Below are 14225 nucleotides of genomic sequence, written 5' to 3'. Positions count from 1 at the left end.
TGGAGAAGGAGCAGCTTAACCAGGGTACCATCTTGAGCTGTAAACACTTTGGAGCCTTCCAGAGCATCGTCATTTGAGCCATTACAAAGGAGAAGAGGTACAATCCCCACAGAACAGCCAAGTTCGAGGCACTCGACCAGTGCACTCGAACCTACACACGACCGAGTGCCTCAAATGCACTCGGCCGAGCACCTCTCCAGGCCTCAATACAGCTTCCCAGCTCCTCAGGGGTATCCACCTTACCCCTATGGCCCAGTTTACCCTCCCTTCCCACCGCAGTACTTCATGGACCCGACTATAATGCAGCAATATTTAGGGCAACAAGGACAACATCACCCAACTCGGCCAAGCATTCGACCGAGTCACTCGACCGAGTCACTTGACCGAGTCACTCGACCGAGGACTCAATCGAGTGCATGCCCGGCGCCATAGTCGAGTACCCTCCATCCCCTTCAGCAAGTCAGAATCAAGCCCAAGGCTCAAGCTACACATATGACAGCATGGCTGAAGATGTGGACAGCTTCTTCAACAACCATTGAGGTACCAATATCACCTTATCCACTATTTACACCATTTAGTTGCATATTTTCTCTGTTTCAGTTCTCAAATTCTCTTTCAAATTTTTATTACACAGAGGACTGTGTAATTTAAGTTTGGGGGAGAGTTTAAGACATCATTTAACATAGTTTGCTGTTTTCTTATTTTTCATTCCACATTAATACTTGCATTGCATCTAAGGCATAGAAAAACCAAAAAAAATTTGAAATTTTTTCACAAAAACCTTTAAAAAACAGAGTGTCCATGTAGTTTGCATTGCATATTAGGATCTTGTTACCATGTTTCATATAGGATTGCTTCACATTTGCATTAGGGATCAATGATGTGTTTAGCCTTGTTAACACTATTTGAATTCACTAAACTAGGATCAATGCCCAAGTTAATAGTACTTTGATGCTAGTTGAGTGGTTAGAAACATAAGATTGAACCAACCCTAGAATTCTGATACTGCATTCTGTCTAAATTGAAGCATGTTGTGATTTGAAGTCATTTCCTATTTATAAGAACATAATTTTGACTTTTAAATATCAGCTTGTGCAATGTTTTTAAACTCATGGATACTTTATACATATTTGGATCATCTTTCCCATTTTTACCACTCTTGTTGATCCAAGTAGCTGATTTTATTATTCAATCAGTTTTCCCCACCCATAACCAACCTTTCTTTCAAGCCTTGTTTATTCTTGAGTGTGTGAGGTCTATTTTGGGATTGAGCTTGATAGAAAGTGTTAGGTTTTAACTGACAAGAATAAAACCTTGTGTAGTTCTAGTTTTCATTTTTCAAACTAAATAGGACTAGGAGGTTTAATTTCTGGGTTAGGGACTTGGTGTGTTCAAAAAGAAAAGAAAAGAGTGAAAAGAGAAAGAAAAGGGTAAAGTCCTTAGGAGGGAAGTGTTTTAAAGTAAATTCAAACTCTAAGTGAAAGAATGGGGTGTATTAAAAGTTTCAAATAAGGTTCTGGTCAAAGAAAAGAAAGAAAGAAAAGAAGAGTCTAGTAAAAAGCTTTATGACTTGGGAAACAAGTAAGAAAGAGAACTTTAGCATTTAAGAAAGAAACCCCCATTCCACTAGAGCAATCAGTAAGAAACCTCTCCTAGGACTGAAAAACAAAGAGAAAGAAGGGCAAAAGAGAAAAGATGAAGCTTAAGGGTAGAATTAGGATATTATGGGATTAGAATGGTTAGGAACAAACACTTTGGGTACCTTTGGGTAGACAAGGTTCTGTTCTTGTATGTGTCTAAGTGATCTTACCTTTAGCATTTTTCTAAAGCTCAATCCACTTTTTGAGAGAACCCTTATGTTTGATAAGCCCCACTCAAAACAGAGACCATTTTTGTCTCTAACCCTTATCACCAAGCCAAATGAGTTTAAACATTGCATAATCTGATTCATGTTCTTGCTTAATGAATGTTAAAGGAAATGACTGATTTGAATGCATGTGGAAGCCTAAGGCTAGAATCAGTTGAGGTTGATAAAGTCTTGTCTAAAATCTTTAAGTATAGCTCATTCAGCTGGCATCATAGTACTAGTAACTTGGACATTGATTCTAGCTGGTCTATTTGCATGTTTAAGGTTCTGAGATCCCACTTTCAAACCTCTCTTCCTTCTTATGACTTGTTTGCTTGAGGGCAAGCAAAGACTAAGTTTGGGGGAGTTGATATGTGTATATTTTACCCTGTTTAACCACTGTTTATTTACATGTTTTATCAGCCTATCTTGTCACTTTCATATAGTTTAAGGATTGTTTGTGCATTAGAGTAGGATTTGCATTGCATTTGCATTGTTCCTTGTTTAAACAGGTGAATTGGACTCAAGAACCATGGAAATAGCATATGGGATGAAGAGAGTGCAATCAATGGAGTGGATAGGAGATGAATCAAGAAGAAAACCAACAAAACATGAAGCACTCGACCGTCTGATTCTGAAGCACTCGACCGTTTCGATGGAAGACACTCGACCATGTGGAACTCAAGACTGGGCTGGTGGGAAGCAGAAGGAAACCCACTCGACCAAACCCACTCGAGCACATCTTGTCGAGTACATCGATCCGCCTTGTTATTTTGTCTGGTAGCCAAATTAGGGCTTTCCTCTCCCTCTATATATACTCTTTGTACCCCATGGCCGCAAAAAGTCCTCTTTTATGCAAGATAGTCTCTGTTCTGTAGCCACCAAAAAAACTAGTTCTTACCCCTTAAGGGTTTTTAGGATTTATTTACTGCTTTTTCCCCTTTATTTACTGTTTTCTCTCAGATTTCTATACTTTGTAAGTTTCAAAACTTTCAGTGTATTGAGAGAATCTGAGTTTGCTTCTTTATATTAAGTTGTTGTTCATCATTTCATCTATCTTATCATGTTAGTTTCATTAATTCTTGGGTTTATGTTCATCATCATCATGTCTAGTTCATCTGAGTAGTGAGTTAGGATTCTGGAGATGGATTAGGTTAGTTTAGGGCTGTGGTAGTCTGGAATGGTTAAGTTAGCTTGTTTAAATATCTCTTCTGGGTTGGGTGTGCTCTAAGTTGTTCTTATATCTGAGAGGGTAAGAGCAGATCTTAAGATTCCTAGCATCACACCAATTTCTAGGTTGTTAGATTAATCCAATATTGGAGATCATCATGCTTGTCCCAAGAGATTGGTTGCACAAGGTGGTTTTTGACAAGTAATGGTCTGGTATTTAAAGCATGTTCAGTATGGTTTCACCAATGAGAGTTGGGTTAGGATGTTACTGTAACTTGATCACTTATGCCATGAGAGTAGATTAGTGAGTCATTAAGATCATTGTCTAGAGATAGCTCATGTAGATTGAGATTTGTTGACCAGTTTAGATAGCCACAGCCTGAACACTAGCCCATGAATCCATCTCTAGAAGCCTTCTTTGTCATTTGATTGTTTACTTATCGCATATCTTTCTGTTTTGTTGCATTTGTCTCAGTTTAAGTTTCTCAAGATTGCATCTATTTTTCGTCAAAACCCACTTGACCTAGTCACTCGACCAGTCAAAAGGTCGAGTCCTTGATCGAGCACCTCCGGGTTGTTCTTTTATTTTCTGTTCCATTTTCCTATCTGCATTTTCTGTATTTTCATCAAACTGTTTCACCAAAATCACTTTCATACTTGGCTTAACTTGGATTACTGTTCACATTCTGATTGCATACACATCACACACTTTATGGACTGACATCTCTTATACTACAACTGGACATTTCTGGCAATCTCTTATGCCAGTTGCCAGAAGGATACGCTGGACTGACATCTCTTATGCCAGTCCAGAAGGATACGCTGATGTCCGTCACACACTTCTGGCAATTTCATGTAAATAACCTCATCCAACTCTCCATTCACTACAAGAAAACAGGCCATTTGCCACTCCTACTATAGTCGCTCTTTAGTCGCAAATAAGGGTTTTGCGACTACTTCGCGACTCTTTTCGATGGTCGCAAAAAAACGGTCGCAAAATATGGTCGCTTATTTGCGACGGATTACAGACTCTTTTTTATAGTCGTATATTTGCGATGATACTGTGACTATAATTGGTAGTTGTACATTTCCGACTAAACTGCAACGAAGTCTACTTAGGGACAGTTTTGTGACTACATATAACAGTCGTATGTTTACGACCGTATTGCGATTAACGGTAGAGTCTGGGTTTAGCGACGGATTAAGGACGACCTATTAGTCCCAAAAGGGTTGCAAAGTCTGTTTTAGTTTAGTAGCAGTTGAGTCGCAAATTAGTCATTTATTATTGCGACTATGTTAAGACTGTTTTTGTAGTCGCTAAGGAGTTCGTGTTTAGTAACTATTCTGCCACTATTTTGTGAATTGGTTTAGTCACAAAATAGTCACATTTTGTGAATTGGGTTAGTCACAAAATAGTCACATTATTTGAATTCGTTTAGTCACAAAATAGTTACATTATTTGAATTGGTATAGTCACAAAAGAGTCACATTTATTAATTGGTTTAGTCACAAATCAGAAACGTTTTAGCAATCCTAATTGTGATTAATTTGGGAATTTCAAATGCTAATAATCAAAAGGAATGATGATTGAAACTACCACACAAGCAAACTTATCATCCAAAACAAAAAGATCATCCTAAACATCCAAGAAACAATATTCAAAAGCAAGTTCATACATAAAGAAAAGGGGAATTAGAAGTTTAGTTGGAAGAAGTATTAGAGGTAGGGGTTTGTGCAGCTGGACTGGAGGGTGGTGTGGTGCCTCCATCGATGGGTTGTGCAGTGGTTGTAGGTGCGATAGCTGGTTGAGTGGCTGCAGGAGGAGGAACCGTAAAAGCTGAGTATTCAGGAATTTTTTCAGAGATGAAGAGGACAAGCTTGTTGATCACAGCTTGAGACTCTCGGTGTTCCTGATCACGTCGTGCATTCTCAGACTCATGTTCAGATATCTTGCGCCGAAGTTGATCTTGAAGCTCCGCAAGAGTTGCTGCAGAAGAGCTCGCATAACTCTCTTTCCTTTTTCCTTTCCTTAGTGTCTCAACAAGTGATCCAAGGCCAAATGGGTTACCTCTGTTATCTGTTTGAGTACACTAAACCAAAAGATAAACATTCGCTAATCAGCACAAACCAGAAAACCAAATGCAGAATCAACATCAAATATTCTAGGTTCCTAAGCATAGCTCATTAAAAAAATTTAAGAAAACAGGGTGGCAAAACAGTCGCAAAAACAGTAGCAACGGTAGCAAAGCAGTCTCAAGACAGTTGCAAAGTGGTGGCAAAGTGTTACTCTTTTGTGACTGTATTTTACTAGTCAATTTAAAAGTTTGATTTTCACACATTAGGAGCTTATTTGCATCCATACATCACTCATACTAGTAGTAAAGAGTATATAAAATAGGAAGAGTATGTAAAACATTGCTTTTAAAACATAAGAATTACATTTTCCTAAAGTCCTACACATTCTTCCATGGTGACATGTTTTTACAAAGATGGCTTTGGAACATATGCATGTATTCATTGTTAACATTGAAATTTATGACCTTAAAAAAGTTTTAGTTACTAAATTCAGTCAAATACAAGTATAAATGTATATCTAAGGATGTCTACACATCTCAAAAATGAAATTTAAGATACAAAAATAACAAGAGTGGGAAAAGAGTTGCAGAAACGTTGCTAATTCAGGTGTTAGTCGCTTATTAATCGCAATTCGGTTGCAAAGCAGTCTCAAGACAGTTGCAAAGTGGTGGCAAAGTGTTACTCTTTTGTGACTGTATTTTACTAGTCAATTTAAAAGTTTGATTTTCACACATTAGGAGCTTATTTGCATCCATACATCACTCATACTAGTAGTAAATAGTATATAAAATAGGAAGAGTATGTAAAACATTGCTTTTAAAACATAATAGTTAGGCATAAACCCCCTACTTAGCAAATGATTCGAAACAGAGGCAGCTTTCAAAGACTTCGAATTGTGACATACTACACAAGGGCAGTAAAACCCACCTCTGCTATTTTGTGCATGGCTACAGGCAAAATCGATGAACTCTTCCACACCCGCCGAATAATCCGATGAGATATGATTAGTGAACGGATCGATCCGATTGTACATCCATGCTCTTGAAGGATTATTCCACATTATTATTATTTTTTTTTTCTCTCTCTTTTTTTTTCTTCCTCTCGATTTTTTTTCTCTTTCTCACGTTTTTTTTTGTTTCTTTCTCCCGTTTTTTTCTCTTTAGAGTCGATGTAAATGAAAGAAGAAGTGGTGGCATATATATAAGAGAAATTTTGCCACTGTTTTGCGACTATTATAGAAAGAGTCACAAAATTTCAGTTCACCTAACACACTTTAAGCACGTTTTTTGCTAACATGGTGCGACTCTTTTGCGATTGTTTTCAATGTAGTCGTAAAAGTTGAGTACAATATCTTCCACATTCTCAACGTTTTTTGCCGACATGCAGCGACGACTTTGCTACTAAATGATACTCCAAAAAGTCGTTGCAAATAAGTCTCTATTTTGCGACTTATTTGCGACGGCTCTCACGTGCCAAAATTGCAGTTGCAAAGTAGTCACAAAATGCATCTTGTTTTGCGACGAAATAATATCAGTTACAAAAGAGTATATATTCGGTCGCAAAGGTGAGATGTTTTTGTGACTTTATTGTTTCGTCGTAAATTTGCGACGGTTTTACTTCCGTATTTTGCATGGTCGTTAATCGGTATTAAAATAGTCGCAAAACCGTCGCAAATATTTGCGACTAAACAATCAGTCACAAACGGTCGTCGCAAATGGCATGTTTTCTTGTAGTGATTTAAAAACGCATTAGATACGTCTAATTGAGTGGGAAACCATTTCTTCGATGCTAAGACCTTCAAAAGAAACTTGACAATGGCCATTTTAGCAACCGGCGAGAAAGTCTCTGTATAATCTAAACTTCCTTTTTGCGTGTATCCTTTAGCCACAAGTCGTGCTTTATATCTCTCTAAATTGCCATCAGAATGAAATTTCACTGTAAATACCCACTTACAACCCACTACTTCTTCCATGGAGGTAAGCTTGTAACATCACAAGCATCTTTATCTTCCATAGCCCCAATCTCCTTGTCGACAGCCTCACACCATTCTTTGGAATCCCTTGCCTCAGAGTATGTTTGAGGAATCAGAATTTTTGAGATAAGATTGATATAAGAGAGATGTGAAGTAGAGAGTTTTGAATATGAAAGAGTAGAAGAAATAGGATAAGGAATGTCACTGTCAAGAGAGTAACAATGATAATCTTGTAAGTGAGCTGGGATCTTCTTAACCCGAGGTGGTAAAGAGATTTGTGGTGATGAAGAAATTTGTGTAGGAAGAGAAATTTGTAAAGGAGGAGAAGAAGTGGTATTACCTGAAGGCAAGGAATCCATCAGTGTGAATATGTCAATAGTCAAATCAGCTTGATTCCTCGTTGCTAGTGGAAACACTTCTTCACAAAACTCAACATTCCGATAAATGAATATCCTGGAACTCTCCAAATCCATTATCTTATAACCCTTATATCCTGCAGGGTAACCAAGAAAGAGACAGGCTCTTAATCGCGGCTCAAACTTGTGTCGCTGCTTAGGAGAGGTGGTGCTATAGCAGAGACATACGAAGGTCTTTATCTGATCATAAGCCGGTTGTCTACCAGTCAAGATTTCATAAGGAGTCTTGTTGGATAGTAACTGAGAGGGAGTCCTGTTGATCAGAAAAACAGTGGTTAGTATACAATCAATCCAATATTGCAGAGGAACTTGTGATTGGAACATTAAAGCTCTGGCCACATTTAAAATGTGTTGATGCTTGCGTTCCACCACTGAATTTTGTTCAGGCGTTTCTGGGCAAGAATGATAAGAGATAATTCCATTGTCTTGATAAAACTCAGTGAACCTCAATTCTGGTGCATTGTCTGAACAAACCGCTTTTACTTTCACATTATACTGATTCTCAACTTGCTTTATAAATGCAGGAAAAACTTTCAAAACCTCAGATTTTGTTCTTAGCAGATAAACCCAAGTTGCTCTTGAATGATCATCCACTATTGTCAGAAAATGCTTATATCCATCAAATGTCTCCACTGAAAATGGTCCCCATAAATCAATATGTAACAACTCAAAAGTCGCATTACAAATATTGTTGAAAGAGGGAAAAGACAATTTCTTCTGGTTAGCCAAATGACAAATATGGCAACAAGTAGAGCCTTTATTCTTGTGTTTTGCTGTGCCCAAAACTCCAGAAAGGACATCCAACCTTGAGTAAGACGGATGACCTAGCCCCTTGTGCCAAACGTTAATATCTACCACCGAATTCACCAATACTGATGGAGCTGTAATATCCAACACAGACATTTCCAACACGTCTACCCTTTCCAATTATCAACCCCCTGGTAAGATCCTGTATTTCACAGCAAGAAGAATCAAAGATCACCTGCGAGCCTAAACTGGATGTCAAAAGAGCTGATGCTGAGCAAGTTCAATCAAAATTCATGAATAAACAGAACATTGCTGAGTAGAATATCTTTAGTAACCTGAACTGTTCCTACACCACTGATCTTGACAGTAAAGCCTGTTGGCAAGTTCACATAGCTCTCTACAGTTGTATCTAAGGATACAAACATGTTTTTGTCATAGGAAACATGGTGAGTTGCACCAGAGTCAATCAACCATGTTCCAGTCGACAAACAATGTTTTGAAACCACCAGTATGCCAACAAAACAAGAGGTAATGGGAGAAAAGGAAATGCCAGTGTAGTCAATAGGAGAATTAGAAGGACTCGAGTCATTATCAAAGGAGACAGAAGGATTCTGTAACTTCGAGCTAAACAGTGCAACAAAGTGTTGAAGCTGATCCTTTGAAAGATTACTGATCACACTCTCTAAGTTACCAGCGGGAGAAGCGTGTTGTGTAGGCAAGGTAACTTGAGGCTGTGTGTTCATTGCAACATGTGCCGCTACTATAGGTAGCTTCTGTGTTTTCTCAGGAATCTTGCCTTTGTATCCTGGGGGAAAACTATGCTTCTTGTAGCACCGCTCTGCAATATGTCCAACTTTGTTACAAAAGGAACAGATGGGGCGACCTTTGTTAGGCCCATTCTGTACATAACAAACCGTAGATGGATCTGCAGATGCATCACTGATGTTTCGGTTCATCTCTGAAACCCTAAACACAGCTGGTTGAGCAACAACTGGAGAGAAATTCTTCTGACTGTCATCTTGGTCAAGGATGTTGTAGACTTCTACCAAAGAAGGAAGAGCTTTCTTAGCAGTAATTTGTCTTCTGACTATTGCGTAAGAATCATTCACCCTGCCAAAAATTTCACAGTCTTCGCTCTTTCTGCTTTGAGTTGCAACCTTGTTGCTTTGCCACAAACGCAAGGCTCATCTAGCTCTTCTGTACTCTCAAGCTGATCCCACAAGATTTTCAGCTGAGTATAGTAATCAGAAAGAGATCTGGTTCCTTGACGTAGATCCTGAATCTGCTGAGTCAAATTGTAGGTTCGTGGTAAGTTGGGGATGTGAAAACGACTGTGGATATCACGCCAAACCGAACTACTGAACTAGCATCACGAATACGGAGAATACTGCGATAGATCTGAGGAGAAACCGAGTTCAATGTCCAAGCCTTCACCATACTGTTGCATCTAGACCACAAACGATAATTCCTATCAGTTTTAGGAGGCCTAGGCAAAGATCCATCGATGAAACCAATTTTGTTTTTCGCATCTAAAGCGATCAACATAGCTTCGCTACAATCATCATGATTATTCTCATCTAAGCGATTAGGAACAAGAATCAAACCTGAATGATCAGCGATGTGCATAAAAAACGGAGAGTGTGTCTGATCTACCAGATCTGGTGATGTCTCATCTCGCGGAGGTCCGATCATCCGAGAATCAGCTGTGGTTGGAGAATCCGGAGGAGAAACAACATCAGCAGTAGTCCGTACCATTTTCTGTGTGTCTGAACTCGCTGAAAGTTTTGAGCGAGCTGTTTTCCGAGTTACCCGAGCAGTCACCATCGATGCCCGTAACGAACGATTGAAGTGAAACGCTGAGATCGGAAAAGAAGAACAGGATCGGAAACAAAGTTAATTGGAGCCAAGTATGGTTCTGTTTCTTCTTTCCAAAACACCGTTTTGCTGTGGAGAATAATGAGCTGTTAAATGTCTTTGTATACCCAAAATCTCACAAAAACTATTGAACTCTCCTAACACAAACTCTCCACCACGGTCTGTCCTAAATGTTTTAATTGCAACCCCTGACTCTTGCTCAACAACTGCCTTAAACCTTTTAAACCTCTCAAATGCATCACTTTTGTCCGTTAAGAGCAATTTCCACATGTACCTTGAATGATCATCTATTAAGACAAAAATATACCGGTTCCCAGCGTAACCGATTTTTCGACCTGCTAGCTCTTCCTAGTAGCCTCCCATCTCTATCATATAAAGTCAAGTAATCTTTCCTCATCCTGACATCACACCCCGACTCTGTTGCTTGACCAAGACTTATGATGTTGCTTTTAAGATCCGGTATGTAGTAGACCTCGTTACGTATCTTCTTTTCACCATAAGCACAAAGAAACAGGATTGAACCCTTTTCTTTGATGTCAATACGGGAATCATCACCAATCGTAGCTTTCCAGTAACATTCCTGTCGAGCTTGAAGAAGTAACTCACATGTCCACACATATGATTGCTAGCTCCGTTATCTAGGTACCATGCATTGTCTTCTGCAGAGTGTTTCTCCAGTTTATTTGGTTTCACCTTTTGTTCATTTAAATACATGACTTCATGCATCATTAATTCATCAGCGTTCTGGGTGTCGTCTTCTTCGTTTTCCTCTGTTTCTTGAAGTTTCAGCAATCTATCAGGACAGTTAGAGGCATAATGACCAAGCTTGTCACATCTATAGCAAATTACTTGAGATTTATCCTTCTGTTGATAACTAGAACGTCCACGTCCTCTTCCTCGTCCAAATCTTCCACCACCTTGACCTCTACCTCTAAAACCACCTGAGTTTCCTTGAAAGGTCTGAGATTCCATGTTGGAATACATAAGCTTCCCTTGATCATCCTCCTGTTGATCTTCTTCGTCACAAATCCTTTCTTCGTAGGCTTTAAGTCGGCCTACTATGTTCTCAAAGCTGGTTGCGTTAAGATCAAGTACTTGTTCTAGGGCAGCGATGATATGTATATAGCGTCTCCTTGGTAGGCTTTTAAGAAACTTCTTCACAAGTTTCGGTTCTTCTAGTTCTTCTCCTAAAGCTGCAGATTTTGTAGAGATTTCAGACAATTTGCCAACAAACTCATCAATTTTATCGTTCTCCTTCATCTTTAAGCGATCAAAATTGGCCATTAAAGTCTGCAATCGAGCTTCACGGACTCTGTCTGCACCCATATGTCTTAGTTTTATCGCTTCCCATACAGCCTTTGCAGTATCAAGTTTTCCTACTTGCATGAGCAGAGCCTCGGGTATGGATTGAAACAAAATTCCTTTAACCATGTTGTTCTTATCTTGATTCCGGAACTTGACACTATAACTTCCCAAACCTTGTGGATTCATAATAGTATTTCCATCTTCATGGACCAGACGGTGTAATTTGTGGTGTTCAGCATTGGACATTGAATTGATGAGGAACCACTTTCTCGTATCGTGTTTGACATAGCAACAATAGCTCCTGCTTCTTTCTCTGTGTCACCCATGTCCAAGTCCTTAAAACAAACAAGAGCGTCTTCTCTTGTAAACGTGTGAAAGAAACTTCGTTTGAAAATTAAGGATCCTCCCTCTAGTTCACGGATACTAGATGATAAATTCAATAGAAGCTCTGATATCAAATATTGAATTTAACACACAATATCTCAAGAACAAACTCTCTTGGAAAACCTTTATTGCTTTAGAAAAACTGACTCAAAAAACTAAAGCTCTTCAAACTTACTAATCTCTCATAAGTTGTGTCACAACTTTGACACCTCCTTATATAGATAAGTTTAACACCAATTCCTAATTCTATTAGGACTAGTTATTTAGATAACTCCTAAATAACCTAGAGCTAATCCTATTCCATAACTTGGTAGGATTAGCCTTATCTCTTATTTAAGTTTGCTTGTCCTTCAAGCTTATGCCAACATTTTCCCCCTTAAGCTTGAACTCTTCTTTAGAAATGTCCTTAACACCAACAAGTTCTCTCATCTCCAAAAACTTAATCCTTCCCAATGCTTTTGTGAGTATATCAGCCTTCTGCTTACTCCCAGGTACATGCTCCACCTCTACTAGTCCATTTTCAACACATTCACGGATGAAATGGTAACGACGGTGAATGTGCTTACTTCTACCATGGAAGACAGGATTCTTCGTGAGAGCTTTAGTAGATTTGTTATCAATCCTTATCGGCACCTTCTCATTTTCTTGTCCTGTTATCTCCCCAAGAAGTTCCTGAAGCCAAATGGCCTGCTTCGCCGCCTCTGTAGCCGCCATGAACTCTGCCTCGCAAGAAGACATCGCCACGGTTTCCTGCTTTTGTGAGCACCTAGTGATCAAACAATGGTTAAAGTAAAAGATATGACCTGTGGTGCTCTTCCCATCGTCCTCATCAACGTTGTGACTGCTATCACTGAAGCCAACCAAACTTGTTTCATCAAGCCGAGTACAACTAACTTCACTGCAACCAACTAACTCTATTTCCTTCGATCGAGTATAGTTTAGTCCAAACGCAAGTGTTCCCCGCAAGTATCTAAGTATCTGCTTCAGTGCTGCTCCATGAGACACCTTAGGTTCACGCATATAACGACTCAACACGCCTACACAAAAAGAGAGATTTGGCCTCGTGTGTAATAGGTATCTAAGACACCCAATATTCCTCCTATACATTCTTTATTCAACACCCTCTTCTTCTTGTGATTTAGACATTTTTAAACCAGACTCCATAGGTGTGAGGACCGAGTTGCACTTTCTCAAACCCGCTTCCTCTAGATTCTTCTCAGCATATCTTTCTTGTTTCAGCATAATGCCATTGTCATGTTGAATCACTTCAATCCCAAGGTAATACGTAAGTTTCCCGAGATCACTCATCTCAAACTATGCAGCCATTCCAGCTTTAAAATCATTTATCACCTCCAAACTCGAGCCAGTGATAAGCAAATCATCGACATAAACTGCCACCAAGAGAAGATGACCCTTCACCAACTTTCGATACAAGGAAGCCTCCTTCGAACACTTCTCAAATCTTAAATCCTTCAAGGTCTGATTTAACTTAGCATTCCAAGCCCTTGGTGCCTGCTTCAATCCGTACAATGCCTTATTTAGCTTATACACCTTCCTCTCACTCCCTGCAATCAAAAAACCATCAGGCTGCGAAACATAAACTTCTTCTCTCAAGTCACCATGAAGGAAGGCTGTTTTGACATCAAGATGATGCACCTCCCATCCTCGTGAAGCAGCCAAAGCAACAATCAGTCGAATGGTCTCAATAGGAGCCACTGGAGCAAAGACTTCATCAAAGTCTATACCAAAACGCTGAACATAACCCTTTGCTACTAAACGTGCCTTGTACTTGTTAATACTACCATCTGAGTTTCTCTTGATCTTGAAGACCCATTTTAAACAATTTGGCTTTGCTCCTATTGGAAGATCGACTAGGTTCCAGGTATTGTTTTTAATTATCAAAGATAATTCTTCTTGACAAGCATCACGCCACACCTGCAACTCCTTAGCTTCTTGATAGTCCCACAGTTCTTCGTCAAGTGCAAGCAACAACCGTTCACTCTCTAGCTCAGCTAAGTATACGAAATCTCCCTCTTGTTCAGCCAAAAGAACATAGTCTTCAAAGTACTTTGGTTTGACTGAGACTCGCGAGGATCGTCGAAGTGTAGGCTGTATTTCAATGTTCTGCTGGTGTTTGTCATCGGTTTCTGTCACATCCCTCGCAACAGACTCCTCTTCTCTTCTGTGAGTGAAACCCTTATCCAGCATGGTGACACCTCTGTCGTCACATATCTCATCTCTTTCCCCTCAAATACCTCTGCTTCTTCAACCTCAATCAAGTCTCTTATTCCATTGTTACCAAATTGTCCAAAAACAATTTTGAACACACCTGAACTAGTATCAACTGCATCACTATTCCATCTCCAGCTAGTGTGTTCATCAAAAACCACGTCTCGATTGACAATGATCCTCTGTTTTAGCGGATCAAGTAGCC

The 14225-nt window shown here is 39.3% G+C and overlaps 1 protein-coding gene across 1 annotated transcript; it reads right to left on the bottom strand.

Moving 5' to 3' along the window:
- Nucleotides 1–10537: 10537 nt before the first annotated feature.
- On the bottom strand, nt 10538–11593 carry LOC147921608 (uncharacterized). The gene has a single exon (XM_087497755.1). It carries the CDS (start codon nt 11591–11593, stop codon nt 10538–10540), a length of 1056 nt encoding a protein of 351 aa, XP_087353881.1.
- Nucleotides 11594–14225: the final 2632 nt, after the last annotated feature.

This window comes from Camelina sativa, chromosome 18, assembly GCF_030686135.1.
Source record: "Camelina sativa cultivar CO46 ecotype springtype chromosome 18, ASM3068613v1".
NCBI lineage: Eukaryota > Viridiplantae > Streptophyta > Magnoliopsida > Brassicales > Brassicaceae > Camelina > Camelina sativa.
This window is presented reverse-complemented; position numbering and strand designations above follow the sequence as displayed.